This window comes from Kryptolebias marmoratus, linkage group LG11 (genome assembly GCF_001649575.2).
Source record: "Kryptolebias marmoratus isolate JLee-2015 linkage group LG11, ASM164957v2, whole genome shotgun sequence".
Lineage (NCBI taxonomy): Eukaryota > Metazoa > Chordata > Actinopteri > Cyprinodontiformes > Rivulidae > Kryptolebias > Kryptolebias marmoratus.
The window spans coordinates 9,888,898-9,905,446 of NC_051440.1; the positions used below are offsets into that span (position 1 = coordinate 9,888,898).

The window sequence follows — 16,549 nt, forward strand, 5'->3', positions numbered from 1 at the left end:
GGGGGGGGGGGGGTAGCAATAAATCTCCGACAGCTTGTGAGGTCAGGCAGAGGAAGAGACTGTCAAAATAGTTTCTGTGTGTGAAGGGATGAAGAGGAGGGTGGCCGACGAAACCCTGAGACGGACTCCTGCTCTTCAAATCCACCTGCTGCGAGGCCGGTCAGTCGGGCTGTCGCGTCTAGCATGCCGTCTTTACCTCATCTGCATACGCACGTTCACCAATTCAGCATAATCCCAGCAGAGTGGAGTGGGCAAGTATGTGTGTGATTGTATCTTTAGGTGTTTACGAAACAGAAAAATTTCAACAGCAGAAGTGAGAAAGTGAGGGGGAATAAAAACACTAGGCAAGGGAGAAAGATGGGCAAGCTGGACAGACAAAAAAAAAAAAGGACTAAATTGCCAGCAGTTAGAGCAGTGAAAACAGATTCCAATTGTCAAAACACACTTCTACTGACCAAACAATGCAGTGACATACTTGTACAGCTGCAGGGAAAGCACGGCTCCTCCGTGTCTGTCTTCCTCTACTGATGTTTTATGCTCTTTTCTGGATTTGCTGTGCTGTTGCCAAGAATGTGCTGCTTGTTTTGTTGTCTCAGAGGACATCTGCAAACATGTGCACAGATGTGCGAATGCAAGACTGTGGGAAGAGCTCTTTTTTTTTTTTTTTATGAAAGACAGTGGGATGTTTCCTTTTTTGCCCCCCTTTCAAGTCCACCCCGTCGTTGACCAGTTTCTTCTTCCTCTCGTTAGTTCCCTTCGTCTCTGCATCTTTAAAGGCTTCCTCACTATTCCCATCTTGGTCTTTATCCTCCACACTGTATAACCTTCCCACCTTCCCTCCCACAGTGGTGATCAAAAAGTAGGTGCTGATGTTGCAGCTCGTGCCGGAACAAGTTCAGTATATTAGTGGGTGGACAGCAGAGCCTGAGAGCTCCTGTCAGTGCTGACTGTGCCCCAGAGACTGGGCCCGCTATGCAAATACTGATCCACTTTCCTGAACTATGAGCAGAGGAGTCAAGACTACTTCTTAACAGCTGCTGCAAAGAGAGACACAAAAGCCAAGATAAGCACCAATACATCACTATTTTTATGGTTCTTCTGTTGGGAGGCAGCAGCTGCACTCACTATCTACTCCTCTTTCCGAGTCCTTTGACAGTTCTGTCTTTTTGCCAATATTACACAGACCTTTAGTGTATAAACCCCCATTATGTACAGGCCCGAACCACCACACCATTACTTCAATCATTAATGCATCAGAATCGCCCTGCCAGAAACAGAGTTTGGCTCTGTCTCAAGTTGCACACGAGCTGAAAAGCTACTACCAGCGGTTAACTCTAAAAAACTGGTTTACCTCCCCTGCTTCTCCACACCCTGTCACTTCACGAGGGTAAAGAGAGACGTTTCACGTCTAATTAATGCACAGGATGGTTGTATAAAATGGCTAATGAGGCTGTGATCACAGTGGCGTGAAGGCAGTCACGACTGGAGAGGAAGGGATGAGTGCTGTACTCCAGTTCCAGGAGACGCAGAGGTTTCACAGTTATTAGCCTGTCACAGAGAGAGGGCCGATGGAGAGACTGGAAGTGGTGAGGTGGGATGCTTGTTTGGCTGTTTGGCTTCCTCTCCCTCGATTAGGTGGTGTCTTCTGCCTACTTGTTTTGGATAGTAGCCATGAGGGATAAAAGCCTCTGATAAGTAGAGGTTATGTGTATAATTTAGCATCATAATGCAGGACCAGCATTAATATAAATTGGCCAAATGATGGTGAGAGTTCTGTTTAAGACCTGTTTGAGCCGTCTTCTGGAACAAAGTTTGTGCAAAAAATAAACAAACGAAGGGAAGGTTTTTTTATTTGTGTTTTTTTCTGATAATGCAAAATGTAAATGGAGCTGTCAAGAGCAAATCGATGTACTTAAATTAAGATCAACGACAACTTGTGCTTTCTATGAACTAAAAGAACACACAGTGCAGTTAAATACAGCCAAAGAGCCAAGAGACAACTTTATAAAAGAGAAAACGTGCCAAACAACACCTGCTAAGAGTCATTTATGAAAAAAAAAAATTGGCACAAACACTCCAGATAGTAGCGCCCAGGTGCTACAATTCCACAAAAAAAAACTTGCTCTCTCAGCACGGCTAGTCTAGCAGGATGAATGGGCTCCACAGTAGCTGCTCTCTAAGCAACTGCTCATTACTCAAAACACATCTGCTGTTGAGTAAGAAGCCTCCCTCCACTCCATTATTCTACCTCACTTTCATTTTAAACACTAATCCCTCATTCCTATCTTTACCATCTTTGACCTAAAACACTTTCAACAAGCCTCCAGACTAAGACTCCTCTCCTCTCGGCATGCATAATGAATCACAAAATACAACAATCGATGCCAGACCCTGCCGTGCCAGTGCTCACCTGTGCAATCTCATACAGCAGCCTGTAGTGTTCCTCTCGCTTCTGTAAACTGCACAAATTGCAGCCCATTATAGTTGTCGTGGAAACGCCAGGCGCCCTAAATCTCCCCGGGTAGTGGTGGTACGGACACAGGGGGTCACCATCCACACTGGAGTGCCGGTTCTCATCAGTCACTCCTCAGCGAGCATCTCCTCCTGGCATCCCATTCACTCATTCAGCCACTCAGAAGCGAAGCCCAGCGCAGAGCCACAGAACGCTCCAGCTGAGTCTGACAGGAGAGGCTTTAGATGCAGCGAGCGACGCGGCAGGACAAGTAACAGCGGCCGTCTACTCCTCTCTCCCTATTTCAGCTTCTCACACACACATACAGTCACACACCGGAGTTGTGACTCTCCTTGGCGCACATGACCACATCGATACACGCTTATGAATATTGAGGGGGGAGCACTGTGATATTCATGAGAGAGGTGGGAGCAGAGGAGGAGTCCGGCAGAGAGGGGAGGAGTGTGTTGCTGCTTCATTAAAAATGAGCCACAGTTACACAATAAACCTCTTTGTGTGAGCAGGTCTGGTGAGGAGCCCTGAGTGCCCCGAGAAGGTACACTGAGAATGTAATGTCACTGCATACGAGGCTAAACTGTGATCATTTAACTACCTAGGAACATTATTAAGTGTTACTTCTATTGGGAAAAAATAATTACGCCACATAAGAAAAAAAAAAGGTCAATCAATGAAAACTACAACAGCACATTTTTCGCAATAGCTCTAATCTATCTAATCTACTGAGGTGGGATTATGTGGAAGTGTTTTTGACAATTTATATCTTACCTTTTTGAACAATTTCAGTTTGAAGAAATAGAGTTTAATTCACAATTCACAGTTTGCATTGATGATCTAATGCCTAGTCTGAGTGGGGACAGTTCAAAATGAAATCTCTATTCCCCTAAAACAACTTCAATTGCCACAATTTTACAATTTCACTTTGATCTGTTTGTTAGTTTTGCATTACACGGCTATTTACAAAGAAACCTTTGATTATTTGAAAACACAAATAACAGCACCAACAGTTAGCTGTACCACTTCCAGCACAGCCTGGGGCACTTCCTGTGAGATTATTAGAACATCTCTGCCGAAATAATCATCTAATGTGAAACTGACGACATTAACTGTGTTAAGGTTTTTTTTTTTTTAAATGGCGTTCAGCTAAATTGCTATGAAATCTTTCAGTTGTTATGGGAAGGCAGCAACCCACCTTGGGTGGGCCCCTGCTCTGACTAGCCATTAGCTCATCAATATGGTCAGAGTTAGGCTTTGTTTCTCCAACCGATGTCATTCAAAAAGCTATCTACAGCAGGTAAGATAATAATTGTTAATAACCTTGCAGAAGAATCTTACTTCAAAAGATCTGAAGTTTTGATTTAATTAATAAAAAAAAGAATAATCATAATTATGATGTTAATAGATGCACATAAATGTAATACTAATCCAGTCTATAAAATAACACATCTTACTGGTCTCTTGCTTTATACCTTTGTGGATTTTCACCTTTTTTTCATTATTATTTCTGATACCTAAGTGTTAAAATGCTATTTTGTTGAAAAAATAAAAATAAAAAACTTTCTCTGATTTCTCTGTATTTTTTCTTTTGTTTCTTACATTATTTCGTATTCATTATTTTCTGTTATGATAATTAAAAGACAAATCAATCACGTTTCAACAGTGTTAGTCACTTGATTTGAAAAAAAAAGAAAAGTATTTACACTAATTCTAGCAAGACGAAATGAGGGCAACTGAACTTTTTTGATTCTTGAAAATGTTTTGCTATTCCTTCAGAGCAACAAAAAGCTCTTTGGACAAGAAGCAAAACATCTTGAAGAATCAAACAAAAGTCCTGTCATCTTCATCACCAAACTATTTAGAGTAAATAAGAAAATAAAGAGTCATTTAATCTTATAAATAAACTGCACCCCAAGTTAAAAAAAAATAAGGACACTGTGATGCTTCTCTGTCCTCACAACATACAGGTAATTAATGTAAAGTACTACAGTGCCAAACTTTCTTCAGAAAGAAATATGTTTTAACCCAGACAACATGTGATGAGTGGAAAAATAATTTGTTGCTTATTTTTAACTCAAGCACCACAGGTGATGTTGTTTATGGGGGTTCTTGGAGCAAATTGGCAATCAGCAAAGCCAGAGACTTGAGAGACAATACATCAACCAGCGCCATCCCTCAAACTGTGATAATTGCAAGACAATAGACCTTGGTTATTGTCTCCGCTCTGGAACCCCCTTTCATGAGCAGGAAGCTGCAGTAACGAGCAATAACAGTTAACAAATTGGCCTCCCAGCCAACAGCGGGGCTCACCGTGCGGGGTACAGCTAAGACTAGATGAACGCTCATCAGCTGGCTACTGGGCATCCCACCCCCAGGGAATCTATAATCCGATTTTCTTGGCTTTAATTTTACTCTGCTGCCTGGAGGCAAGCCAAACAGAAAGCTACATCACCATTATTATTAATACCATCACAATCCTTCCTCTTCCTCTCCACCATCCAAACTGTCCTCCTCCCTCCGCCTGAAGAAGCCACAAGGAGTGGATTTTCTGCAGTTGCCAGGCAATATCAAATCCATGAAGAGCTGTTCACTAAAGTGTCAATTTGACATCAAAGAGTCTTGTTGGGAAACTGGGGAGCTGGGGCACAATACAGCATTTGATGAACAGAGGTGCTGTTTGCTTGCGGTACAATGGACTGTGGAGAAAATGCAAGACCGAGACAGTCTTCTGAAATTGCATATCGAGGACTGAAGCTGTGAAGTGGTTGAGAACATGAAGCGCTGGTCACCACAGATGGAAAAATGCAAAACCCCTGAGTGTGAAAAAGAAATCTTCCTGCATAGAAATCCAAGTTTTACACAGAGAATCTGTCCGTCTGGGACATAATGACCATCGTTCTGCTATACACTCTGTGACCCCTGAAGGTTAAGATGCTCATCGGTCACCCAAACGGTCTTTCTCATCATCTGTGAAGCGAGACTGATACAGCAGCCTCTGCCCACAGTCAAGCAGAACCTCTTGATGGGACATGCAGATTGAAGGATGGTCTTTTGAGAGCGCATTAATGGTGTAAAAACCATTTTGGAAGAAGCGCTAATGCCAATGGGGTTTGCAGTGAGGTAAATTTACCTAAGACTGTATTTCTAGTGCAATTTGAGGGTAACATTTGTTCCCAGCAGGCAGATTTAATAAACCATTTAGTTCTTCACAAGGCAAGGCTCTATGACTTGTAGTATTTGTCTATTTGTCTTCCTATGTGTCCCTGGATACTAGAAAATACGATGAGATCAAGGTAAGACAAAAAAATATATTTTATATATTTAGTATTTTAGAAAAAAAAAAGGACCTTTTAGGTCTGTATTTCACATTGACAGTGACTCTGTGTCTTTCTTGTGTCCTCTCAACTTCCCAGCCACAATTTCTTCCTGCTGTCCAGTTATCGTTAATCATCTGGCTTGCCCTTTTTCCTCCTTGGGTTGAAACAGCTTCTGAGTCGTGTTCATTCTTTCAGTCAACAGGCCAGCCTCGGTGTGCTGAGTGTTTGTTTTGTTTTGTTTTTTTCACATTCCTTTAACTTATAAAGCTTCGCATTTGCTTTCCATCTACCTGACTTGTGTACTAAAATGTGCATATAAACATTACTCTAAGCAACAAAAACACAAGTGATTGAGTTACTCTAAGTATGGACTGTAAGATCAACAGTACAAATAGTGTTTCTATTGATTTCTTGCCTTGGGATTTTTACGACAAACCATTAAACAGAAGGTAAAAGTTGTACTATTTCACGTGTTTCAACAGGCCAACATGACTTATACTGGATTGGCTTTTAAAAAAATATTTTTAGCTTTCTTTTGACCATCAATGTTTTAAGACATTTCAGCCTGCTAACAACTTCTGTTGTGAGGACAGTTACTGGCAGTAGTTTAGGTGAGAGAGAAAGCTCTGATATTTAATATATAAAGGGCTGACTGGTTTAAAAAAAATTCCAAATTTCGTGGAATAGACATTGGTATTACAGCACTTGTAAGTGCATATGGTAACCTTGACAACAAAAAGAAAGGATCTTAATAAAACTGAAGATTTAATAAAAGGGAGTTATTGGTGTGATTACTTGTCTGTGGTGATGTCTGTCAAGAATATCAAATGATCCCATCGTGTTTAATGCATAAACACCTTTATTAGGCCAGCTCTGACACACCGGGTGGGTGGAATTTGCTTTGCTCTGAGCACTGAAGGCTGAAATCCCATTCACGTGAACGAAGTGTCATAGGGATCTGAGAGGGGTTTGTGATTTGATGCGTGGCTTAGCTCTGATGGCATACCGTTACTATAAAGCAAACACATCTCCCAGCTTTCAATATGACCTGATTTGGAAATAATTAAGTGAGGGCCTTTTATGAATGAATCATCATGGCAGCCGGCGTCTCTGCTGACAGCTTTGACAGGTAGTGGTCTGGTATGCACGTACAAACGCTCAGGCAGGTGCTCCAAAGCCAGAGCAAGTAGACTGCGGGAAGCCATCCAAAACATCTTTCTCAATGACAATAAATTATTAAAAGTGTTAATCTTTAATTCATGTGGGAACATGATCATCGCTAAAAATAATACATTTCAGGCTACGGTGCATGATCACGTCTTTAGTGTTGCTTTTTAAAGTAAACAACAAATTGACCATTTAATTTATGATTTTAAATATGTGTTCGCAAAGTGGCTAAGGCATGATTTTCAAATGTAACAACTTTCACCAGTTGATGTTGAACTAGATTTTCATGAGTCATTTCAAAAAAAGTATAATGAGTGGCAGAAGACTGATAGAGATTATGGTTCTTCAGTACTTATGTACAAAATATAATTAGTTAAAAAGACCTATTACTTCTAGTTTTGAAGAGAAAACTTTAAGCTAAAATGTAATTCAAATCTATGGAAGTTTGGGTGTGTATTCTCTGCATTTTAAGGGAATTTGAGAAAAAAAAAACATGTTTTATAGCAGCAAGAAACACACCAGGGCAAAAGAGGAGCAAGATTTCTAGATTTTGGGATAAAAGTTGTTCATTTACAAAAGTTGTGGGAGTGAAAAGAGTTTATTTTCAAAATTTTGAAAGATTTGGTCTGCTAGCTCAAAAGTTACTGAGCTGTAACTTGAAAATTATGTGGAAAAATCTCCAAAAATCATTTAATTCAAACTATGATCCATTAAAGATATCAAAATGCCAGATCAGTCATGTTAAGTCCAACTTTCTGTGACTCATTTAAATTTTTAATCATGTCTCTGCTGTGAAGTTTGCCTAAAAAAGGGCTGTATTTTCTCAGTAATTTAGTCAAAATTCCATTATTATGCTCGAGCAGTTTTTATGAATTGTGGCACCCTTAATGCATTTGCCTTGATTATATGGTGATATATGTTCTTCTAAAGCTTATCAAGCAATAAAAATAAACATATACATTTTGTTATACAATTTCTCACTGTATGCATTTTAGGTCTTTTGAGATGTTCTAAGTCACTCAAAGCAGCATATTACATGAATATAATACAACGCACAGTGGAGCTATGCAAAGAAAGTTAAGGTTTACACCTAGTGCTTTAAGAAGGCCTAGAGATCAAGCAAAAAATTTATTAAATGTCTATTTTAAAGTGAAGCAGGATACTGTTTCTTGTTTTGACTAGCTTAAACTCAAAGTGTTTGGAGGTTTATTTCTCTGAGGCAACTCATCTAATGACAAACAAAAGAACAAGTACAAGCATGAGGACTATAAAACCATCGGTATAAGTTCACATCACTGCCATTTATTCTATCTGCAATATTGTCTGTGCATCTTATACAGCTTTTGCAAACAACATGCAACAAGCTACTGTACACAGACACCGCTTTCTGAACATAGATAACCTACAAAGCCGATAAGGCGAGAATGAGTTTGAATAATGTGCTACTAAAACTCAGTTGCAAGTTGTCTTTAATCCTTTGTCGGCTTTTGGCACCATTATATGCAGGCAAAGATAAACACAACAGTAACATGTCTCTTGTGTTGGACTGGGCTATCCACCTTAGATATCCTTTAATCAAAAGAAAGTTCCTTTAGCTAAAATAGTTTTACATAGTATCAGAATAAATGTTATCCACAAAACAAACCGGACTGACATTTCATTTATGCACTACTGTCTTCTGGGACATTTAAGTAATCACATTTCTTCAGCATATTAGAAATACTTCATGTGTGAACCAGGTGTGGCTTGTAGTGGGAGAAATAAATGTTACATCAGTTTAACACATGTAAGAGCAATGACCTTTTCAGAGAGGAAATGTTCAACTTGATGCATTAGGTTGAAGGAGTGGAGGGGAAAGAGCGGAGCACTGAGTGAAAGACAAGACATTCTCACCACCCTCTCTCCTGGATGCGCTTGTCTGTTTTCATATTCATTCAACCCCAGGCAACAGAGTGTACGGTTCACACCAACCGCTGCCATGAAAATACTCACAAACACATCACACTGTGACCCTAACAGCAACCGTGTAGCAGCACACCCTCAGGACATCCTGTGCTGCTGCTGCCGCACCTGCCTCCCACCAGTTCGAGAGGAATTAAGGGTGAAATGTTGTTGATGCTTGTTAAATTTACCCCTGCCCTCTAATGAACAGTAGTATTCCCAGATGCATGCACAAACAATCAAGTATAACGAAAGTTGGCTGGTGTGAATGTTGTATATCTGTTGATCTAACAGAGATAAAGAACTAACGGCTTGCCTCCTCTTGCTGCCTGAGATGTATAATGATATCTGAGGTTACATGTAGTCCCTGAGTGTGGTGGAGTCAAACTTTCTATACTGTGCTTTTACAACACAACACAACATAAAACAATAAAAAAAGTATTACAATACAATATGATTCAATGCAATGCAATAAGATACAACACAATATGCAACAACATAAAACAATATACTTTGTTGTCCCCTTGGTGAAATTTGTTTTGAACTCAGTCTTGTGCTGATTACTAAGAATACAACAAACGTACACAATACAAACATAACCCACTAAAACACATTGCACTTTTCCCTTTTAAAACACAGATATATACTGTATATATATATATATATATATATATATATATGTGTGTGTGTGTGTGTGTGAAAAAAAGACATTATAGACCAGTTTTCCACAGTACCAAGAGACATGTTGCACAACTTATTCAGCTGTGGAGACATTATTGAAAATTATGACTGAAGTTGTGAAGTGAGTTTTTAAAACATTTCAGCCTGCCTTTAGGGACTCTGTACTATCTGCCCGAAGGCAAGAGCTCACACTCTGAATAAAAGATGTGTGACAGGTCCGATATTTGACACCAACATTTGACAGACAATAACATGACTTAGGAAATCCACAGTACCTACATCTAAACACAACAAAAGGTAGATTTCAAATCAAAATAATTACTAGTTTTATTATAGTGGCTCAAGGAAGATTGGAGTGCAGCTAATAGTGAACCATATTTTATCATAAAATTGCCTTTTATCTTCCCGAATAGCTATATACACTTGACATTTTTAAACCAACTGAACTCTAAATTTATACTTCACATATATATTTAACTTTTATTTTGGGGTTTTTACAAAGTGCACTAACTAACAAATTAACACTATTATTTGTCACAGTGGCTCAAGGTGGCAATTCTCATTGATGGCACTGAATACGTACAACAGGCAGGTCATTGATTTCACTCTTTGAGCACTGCTGGCTGAGGACTCATCAATACACATTCAATACACCTTTGATTGTGGATGAGAGTTTTGTGCTCTTGAAGAGAAAGCGGCAATCTATAGAGACAATCAGCTCAGAGGGCGAGTGGGTTATAGCCTCCATACCAACCTGTTCTGCCTCATCCATTCAAGTCTTATGCTGATTCTAGCATTAAGAGAAAAATCTGCAACCTTTCTTTGTGTCCTATCATGTGTCTTTGGAGGCAGTGTCACCCAGCCAGGTTATCTAATTTTAGGAGCACAATAGCACCATGAGTGTTTTGTTTGTTTTTCCGATTACTTGTGGAGACAAAGTCACCTAAAGCTCATGTAGCAGTTTACTGATTCACATTTCCAGCTTTCCACAAAATGTGGTGTACACTGTAAGAGATGCACAAAATATTATTTCCTATTACAGAATAGATTAAATAACTCCATGTGGAGTGAAATAAATATGAATCTGCACCTCTGTAAAACTCCACTGAGACTTCAGTAATATTGAGTCTGTTGTCTGCTGCCACCATATACTTCTATTAAACCCCCAATTAAACCGACTTTATGCTCTCTGCCTGTCAGCCACCCAGTGAGCACCAAATGGGATTTTAACATTGCATTTAGACATAACCCTCATTTAGTCATGATCATTTCCAGTTAAATTTAGACCACTTTCAGTCCAAGCCGTCCATGTGGGTGTTTAGTTCAGGAGGATGCAAGAATTTTCATTAAAGAGATAGTCCTGTCCACTCTGAAGAGATGTTCTGTCAAGTAGTGATCAATAGTTAGTGCCTTATAAGACATTTCATAATTTTTCAGGCTTATAAAACAAATCTATCTTAAAAATGGCACACCAGTGTGAAAGAACGTTGCATTAGCTAATAGTACCAATATCTATGATGATTGTAAAACAATTTTGTTGTATAGTCTTTCTTAGTTATTAAGCTTGTGTTTAGGGTGTGTGGTCGCTGAAAATGACTGCATGTGTGCTGAGGAGGAGTGTGTGTCTTATATGCAAATGAGTGTGTCTGTATCCACAGTGGATTTTATGCAGGACTTTTTTGTTTGTCTGTTTGTTTGTGGTAGTAAAATCTAGATCTCAAAGTTACACAGTGATAAAATCAGTTTAACAAGGAGGAAAGATTTATTCAAACCTTCTGCTGCCGTATTTTCATTGCGTCTTCATTTTCAAAGCGTTGTTGAAATTTCAGTCGGATGACCTTGGTTTTAATGTTTTTAAAATGAATTACAATTCAGAACTTTTTTTTTTAAGTAAGGCAAAAATAATACATGAAGTCTGAGAAAGTTGAGAAATAAACTGACATTGAAAGCATCATAATAAATTGTGCTTACTCTCTGATAATGTACCAGACACACACACACACACACACACACACACCTGTGCCCTTCATGTCCTCTCTCATTTCTGTCGTGATGCGTGTTCATTATAATCCTTCGAGTACATCTTCTCGCCTGATAGGTGCACAGACACACCTTTGTTTCCTGTATGCTGTTCTTTTCTCCTCTCTTTTCTAGTTACGTCTATTTCTTGCTGTGGCAGATGGAATAAAGTCATCAGCGTGTCTGAGGATCAGCTTAAAACCTTCACCTACACTGCAATGTTCCGGAAGAGAAAATGGACCCAGATCCAGCGGTAATAACAGACCCGCAGATGGATATCATGCTTATTTTTCAGCCCACAGATTAGTCTGGAATTATGATGATACCCAGGGGGCAAGAATCTTATTTTCTGTAGTCCTGATAAGAAAACAAGAGCAGACTGCAAGCAAATGGGAAGAGAGAGGCAGAGGGAGATGTGTGTGATTTAACATGCTGTGCTGCATGCCGGTGTGTTGGCACGTCACTTTAGAGGACTGAGTCTGATATTGTCTGATGGGTGATGCTTAAGTGTTGGCTGCGACAAATAACATCTCCTGTAGTTTCTATTCCTACTTCCTAAAAACAAGTTGAACTGTGGGTGTTAAAATCGAAACCATGTGTGTCAAACTCGGTTACACCGGGGGCCAAAAGAAATGAAAAAACATGTTTCGAAATGAGGGGTAATCACAGCCAGGATTTATTGAAAAAAGACATTGACCTTGGTTTGCAAATGTAATATGTCAAATTATTTATATTAAAATAATGAATACCCCTTTTCTAATACATATTACACAGAATTTATCCATCTATCTATCCATTTTCTTTTACCTGCTTTTCCTTTTCAGTTATGTTTTATTTTACATTTGTGTATGCTTTCAAAACCAAAACAAGCAGACCAGTCAACAAAATTTAAATTAGTCCTTTTCAAATTATTGATAATATATTTCACTTACTCATGCATACAAAAAACAACAAAACATTTGCTGCTAATTTCATTATGACAAGTGTTCCTTCTCTTATGGTATTTTTTTTAGATATATCAAACTAATACATAAAACAAGATGCATTATTGGAGCATTGTGATTTTATAGCAGCTTTAAGCTGTCAAAGAACTAACAAGAATTTGTGCTGAACAAATGTAGGAAAATGCTACGTTTTCAGCTGCTTTAAAAACAGAGGAACACATTTAAACCACTCGCTCTGAAATGCAGTGTTTTCATCAAAACACTGATGAAAATTTTGAAATATTCATAAATTTTATTCAGGTTTATTTGCTGAAGTTAATAAGGTTCAATTTTTTTTCCCAGAAAAGTTTGATCAAAAGAAATTCAATCATTTTTTAAGGAAAGAAAAAGTCATAAACCAATTGAGTTTTTGATTGTTTGCCTCCTTGTTATTTCTGGCAGAATAAAATGTCAAATTAAAAGTTAAAAACAAAGTAAAATCTAAAAATCCCTTTTGGATTGAATGTCTGAACATGAAAAAGAGAAACAAGCAGACAGAGCTCAGCCCTCACTGTCACTGTTTGTTACTCCAGCACTCTACATCCCAAAGGAGAATCATTGATTTTCTAGTTACAATCAACACCAAATTATTGAATGTTGGTTGATAAAGTGTTGGGGTCTGCAGGCACTTCTCCAGGGTGGGTTTTCTCAATCTTGTCATGTCAGTCACGATAGCAACCTCAGCTGTTTCACAGAGCTTATGACAGAGATCTTCATGGCATCTTAAAAACAAGAACAGTTCTACCAGAAGCAATTCAAGGTGTCCCCTCCTTAGTACAAGAACACTGAAAGTCCCTACCAGTCCTTTCAGAGGGTTTCAGCTCATCCCTGAACCGCGTTTTACTAACAAAACTATTATTGTGTTAAAAAAAAAGTGAAAGCCTTAGATGACATGAAGTTAGGCTCATTACGTTCATGAAGAACATCATGAATGAAATTGATCGTTCAGTCTGGGTGAAGGAGCACAAGGAACTATTCCCAACACTGTCTGTGGTTACAGGGAAACACATCTGCATCTGGAGAACAAGTTGCAAAATAAAGAAAGTACTGAACTGAGATTCTGTATCGGCCGATCTTTATTCTCTGTATCTGAGACAAAAAAAAAATTCTTGCTTGGGATATTATTTGATAAACCTTTACACTGCTGTCAGTTTTGCATTATGCAGTTATTGTGGCACATAAATTACGATATTCTCCCAGGCTGTACTGGAAGCGCTACATATTGCTGCCATTATATGTGTTTGCAAATTACCACAGAAGTAACTGTGCAATGTAAAGTTGTGCTTAATGTAAAGGTTTATAAAATAGTGTTCGCATTTTGGTCTCAGCCCATCTCAGAATAGCTGTTAGCTCAATAATAGGGTCAGAATAAGACTTTATTTCTCTAAACTGAGGTGTTCAAAGACCTATGTGAAACAGATTAAATTTGCTCATAATCTTCTAAAGATCTGAACTACCACTTTAGGACAAAAACAATCATTGGGATAAACAAATCATGATGAAGAGGCAATAAAATCAGAAAAAAAACTGCTGCATAATCATACGAGGTCGTACCTCTTTGTACCAGTCATCTAATGAGATTATACATCATTGATGTAGCATTTCATTGATTTGTGCGTTATGCTTGAAGGACCTCAAATAGCCACAGGGCATCCTAACCACTCGTGTGAGACAGCAAATCTACCGTATCATAGGATGTAACACCCTCACACCATTATGCCTGTTGTCCAATAGGACATCCTACAGACGTAAGTGGTCTTTGTGCAGATATTGCAGTATATCCGAAGTAGATGAGTGACCTCGCTGTGTAGGCACATAGCGACACAAAAGGCAATAACTGACTGTTTCACAGAATAAATGTCTGGAGGAAAGAGGTGGTTGTGTGTGTGTGTCTGTGTGTTAGGAGGGGGTCATAAAAAACTCAAAGTTGCCCTCTGATCGCCTTTACTTGTCATTGAATAGAGTCTATCTCAAGGTTTTGGGTCAACACAGGTCAAATTCTCCCCTGTTTACTTTGGTGAGGATAAGGTCATGGTGTGCTCTCCTGCCGAGACTCTGTTAACACACTGGAGATAAATTAGCAACTCTCTCTTGAAGCCCTCTGGGAATAGTTTCCACCTCACAGCACACTGCAGATTAAACCAAAGGTGAGCAATATTCACAAATCAGCCAATAGTTATGAGGAAAAAGGCAACACTATGTGTCATACTCCAGCCGCACAGTAAGCTTAAAGCACAGACTCTGGTTCTCAGAAACCTTCTGCCCACAGGATGTGCTGTTATGATTTATGTTTACCATTGCACTACTGAAAAAAACAGCAACAAAGTATTAGTACTACCACATTATACCAATACTAAATACAGGTGCTCATTTTTAAACATGTATTTTTATATTCAGGTTTACTGAAGACCTGTATGCTACCTCAGCTTTCACTAGAAATTAAGGGCATCAAACCAAACACAGGCAGCTCAGTCCTTCACAGGACTTTTTAAAAATCACTAGCTGTTAAATTCTTGTAAATGTTGCATTCAAAACTCCACTTGTGACCACTTTTATCTTGCATTTTTCAGACTCTTTTACTGTACACATTAGTTCATTGGGTATTACACTTTTTGAAATAACAATATAGAAACATCTGATTATTGTTTTTAAATAGGAGTGCTAACTTTCTTTTAGAATAAACTCAGTAAATAAACATAGTATGTAATACAGCAGTCCCCAACATTTGTTTGTACTAGAGTCTGCTATTATACAAGACAGCTTTTTCACAGACTGTTGGAGGGAATCAAGTGGATAGCAAATATAATGTAAATATAATGTATTATGCACCTTATTTGTCTGTTTGTTACACATTATATATAGTATAAGTAACTATAATGCAGGATTGGCTTATGGGTTTGTAGTGACAAAAACAATCAAAATCTGAAATAAAGGTACTATTAGACATGACCATTTAAAATGCCCTGCAATGTAACATGCATGTATGTTTATTCTTTCTGTGCAGCCCAATAGCAAATTATCCATAGAACAGGACTGGTCATAATGTTAAGGTTGACTGCTGATCTAATGCAAAACCATGAACTTTTGGGATTGCAGCTCAGGCTTATCATAATTCAAATAAAGGCCTAGCATTCCTTGAAGGAATACATATTGCCCACCTCCTTTCATGCCAGAGTTATAGACTATAGATCATCTTATGTTGAGAAATGAAGGAGTTATAGCCATTTTGGTCAAACCTTGAAAATAACATGCAAGTGTTGAGTGTTTCTCTGAAATTGTCATTTCTTAATCTATTATTATACTGCAAAAATACTTTCAAACGTAATTTAATTATGTATCTTAATTCTGCTTGCTTTGTGTTAGTATTATTTTTTAAATATAACTCAGGTTGATTGAAGAGTCTGTGGTGAGAAAGAGGAATCCAAAGAATCAACATGCATCAAATTTAGCTTATGTGCTAAAACACTTGATAACAGTCCTCATTATGTGAAACATTTTTGATATAAATCATAGACTTCAAAAAGAACAAATGACAGTTTTCTCTGTGATTCAGCTGAGGAACATGCGTGAACCTCTCCATCCGAACCCTGCTCGGCTCCTCACATTATGACTACTGTTAGCTAACAGTGTCTTTAATTCCTCACTGTGCAGCTCACCTCAGTGTGGCCCTGCCAAACCTTTACAGCAGGAGATATTCCATCAGCCATTTTGTGGACTAACTACCCAGAGCTGGAGCAGAGAGGTCAGTTATAGCAAACTCAGAAAGTCGGCTCACACACCCGCTACGATGCCACAACAGGCATGAGGCGGACTCTTCAAACAGCAGGATGCATCGCACCAGGAGTCTCCTTGAGATGTGCAGAATAAACTTTGTCAAATGTAATTGCTCACAGTGTGCTTCGTTGTTTGGAGATAATCAAAGAGCTTATCTTTTCTCTTTCCCTCAACACACTGGATGGTGCCGGAAGATAAAT

General features: G+C 38.7%; 1 protein-coding gene across 1 annotated transcript in view; it reads right to left on the reverse strand.

Annotated features, from left to right (window-relative positions):
* Positions 1 to 2,785, reverse strand: part of LOC108229908 (PDZ domain-containing RING finger protein 4-like) — a 63,371-nt gene extending 60,586 nt beyond the window's left edge. The window contains exon 1 of the mRNA XM_017405628.3: positions 2,411 to 2,785. Coding sequence (XP_017261117.1) covers positions 2,411 to 2,479 — 69 coding nt within the window. The 5' untranslated portion in view covers positions 2,480 to 2,785. The remainder of the gene's footprint in view (positions 1 to 2,410) is intronic.
* Positions 2,786 to 16,549: the final 13,764 nt, after the last annotated feature.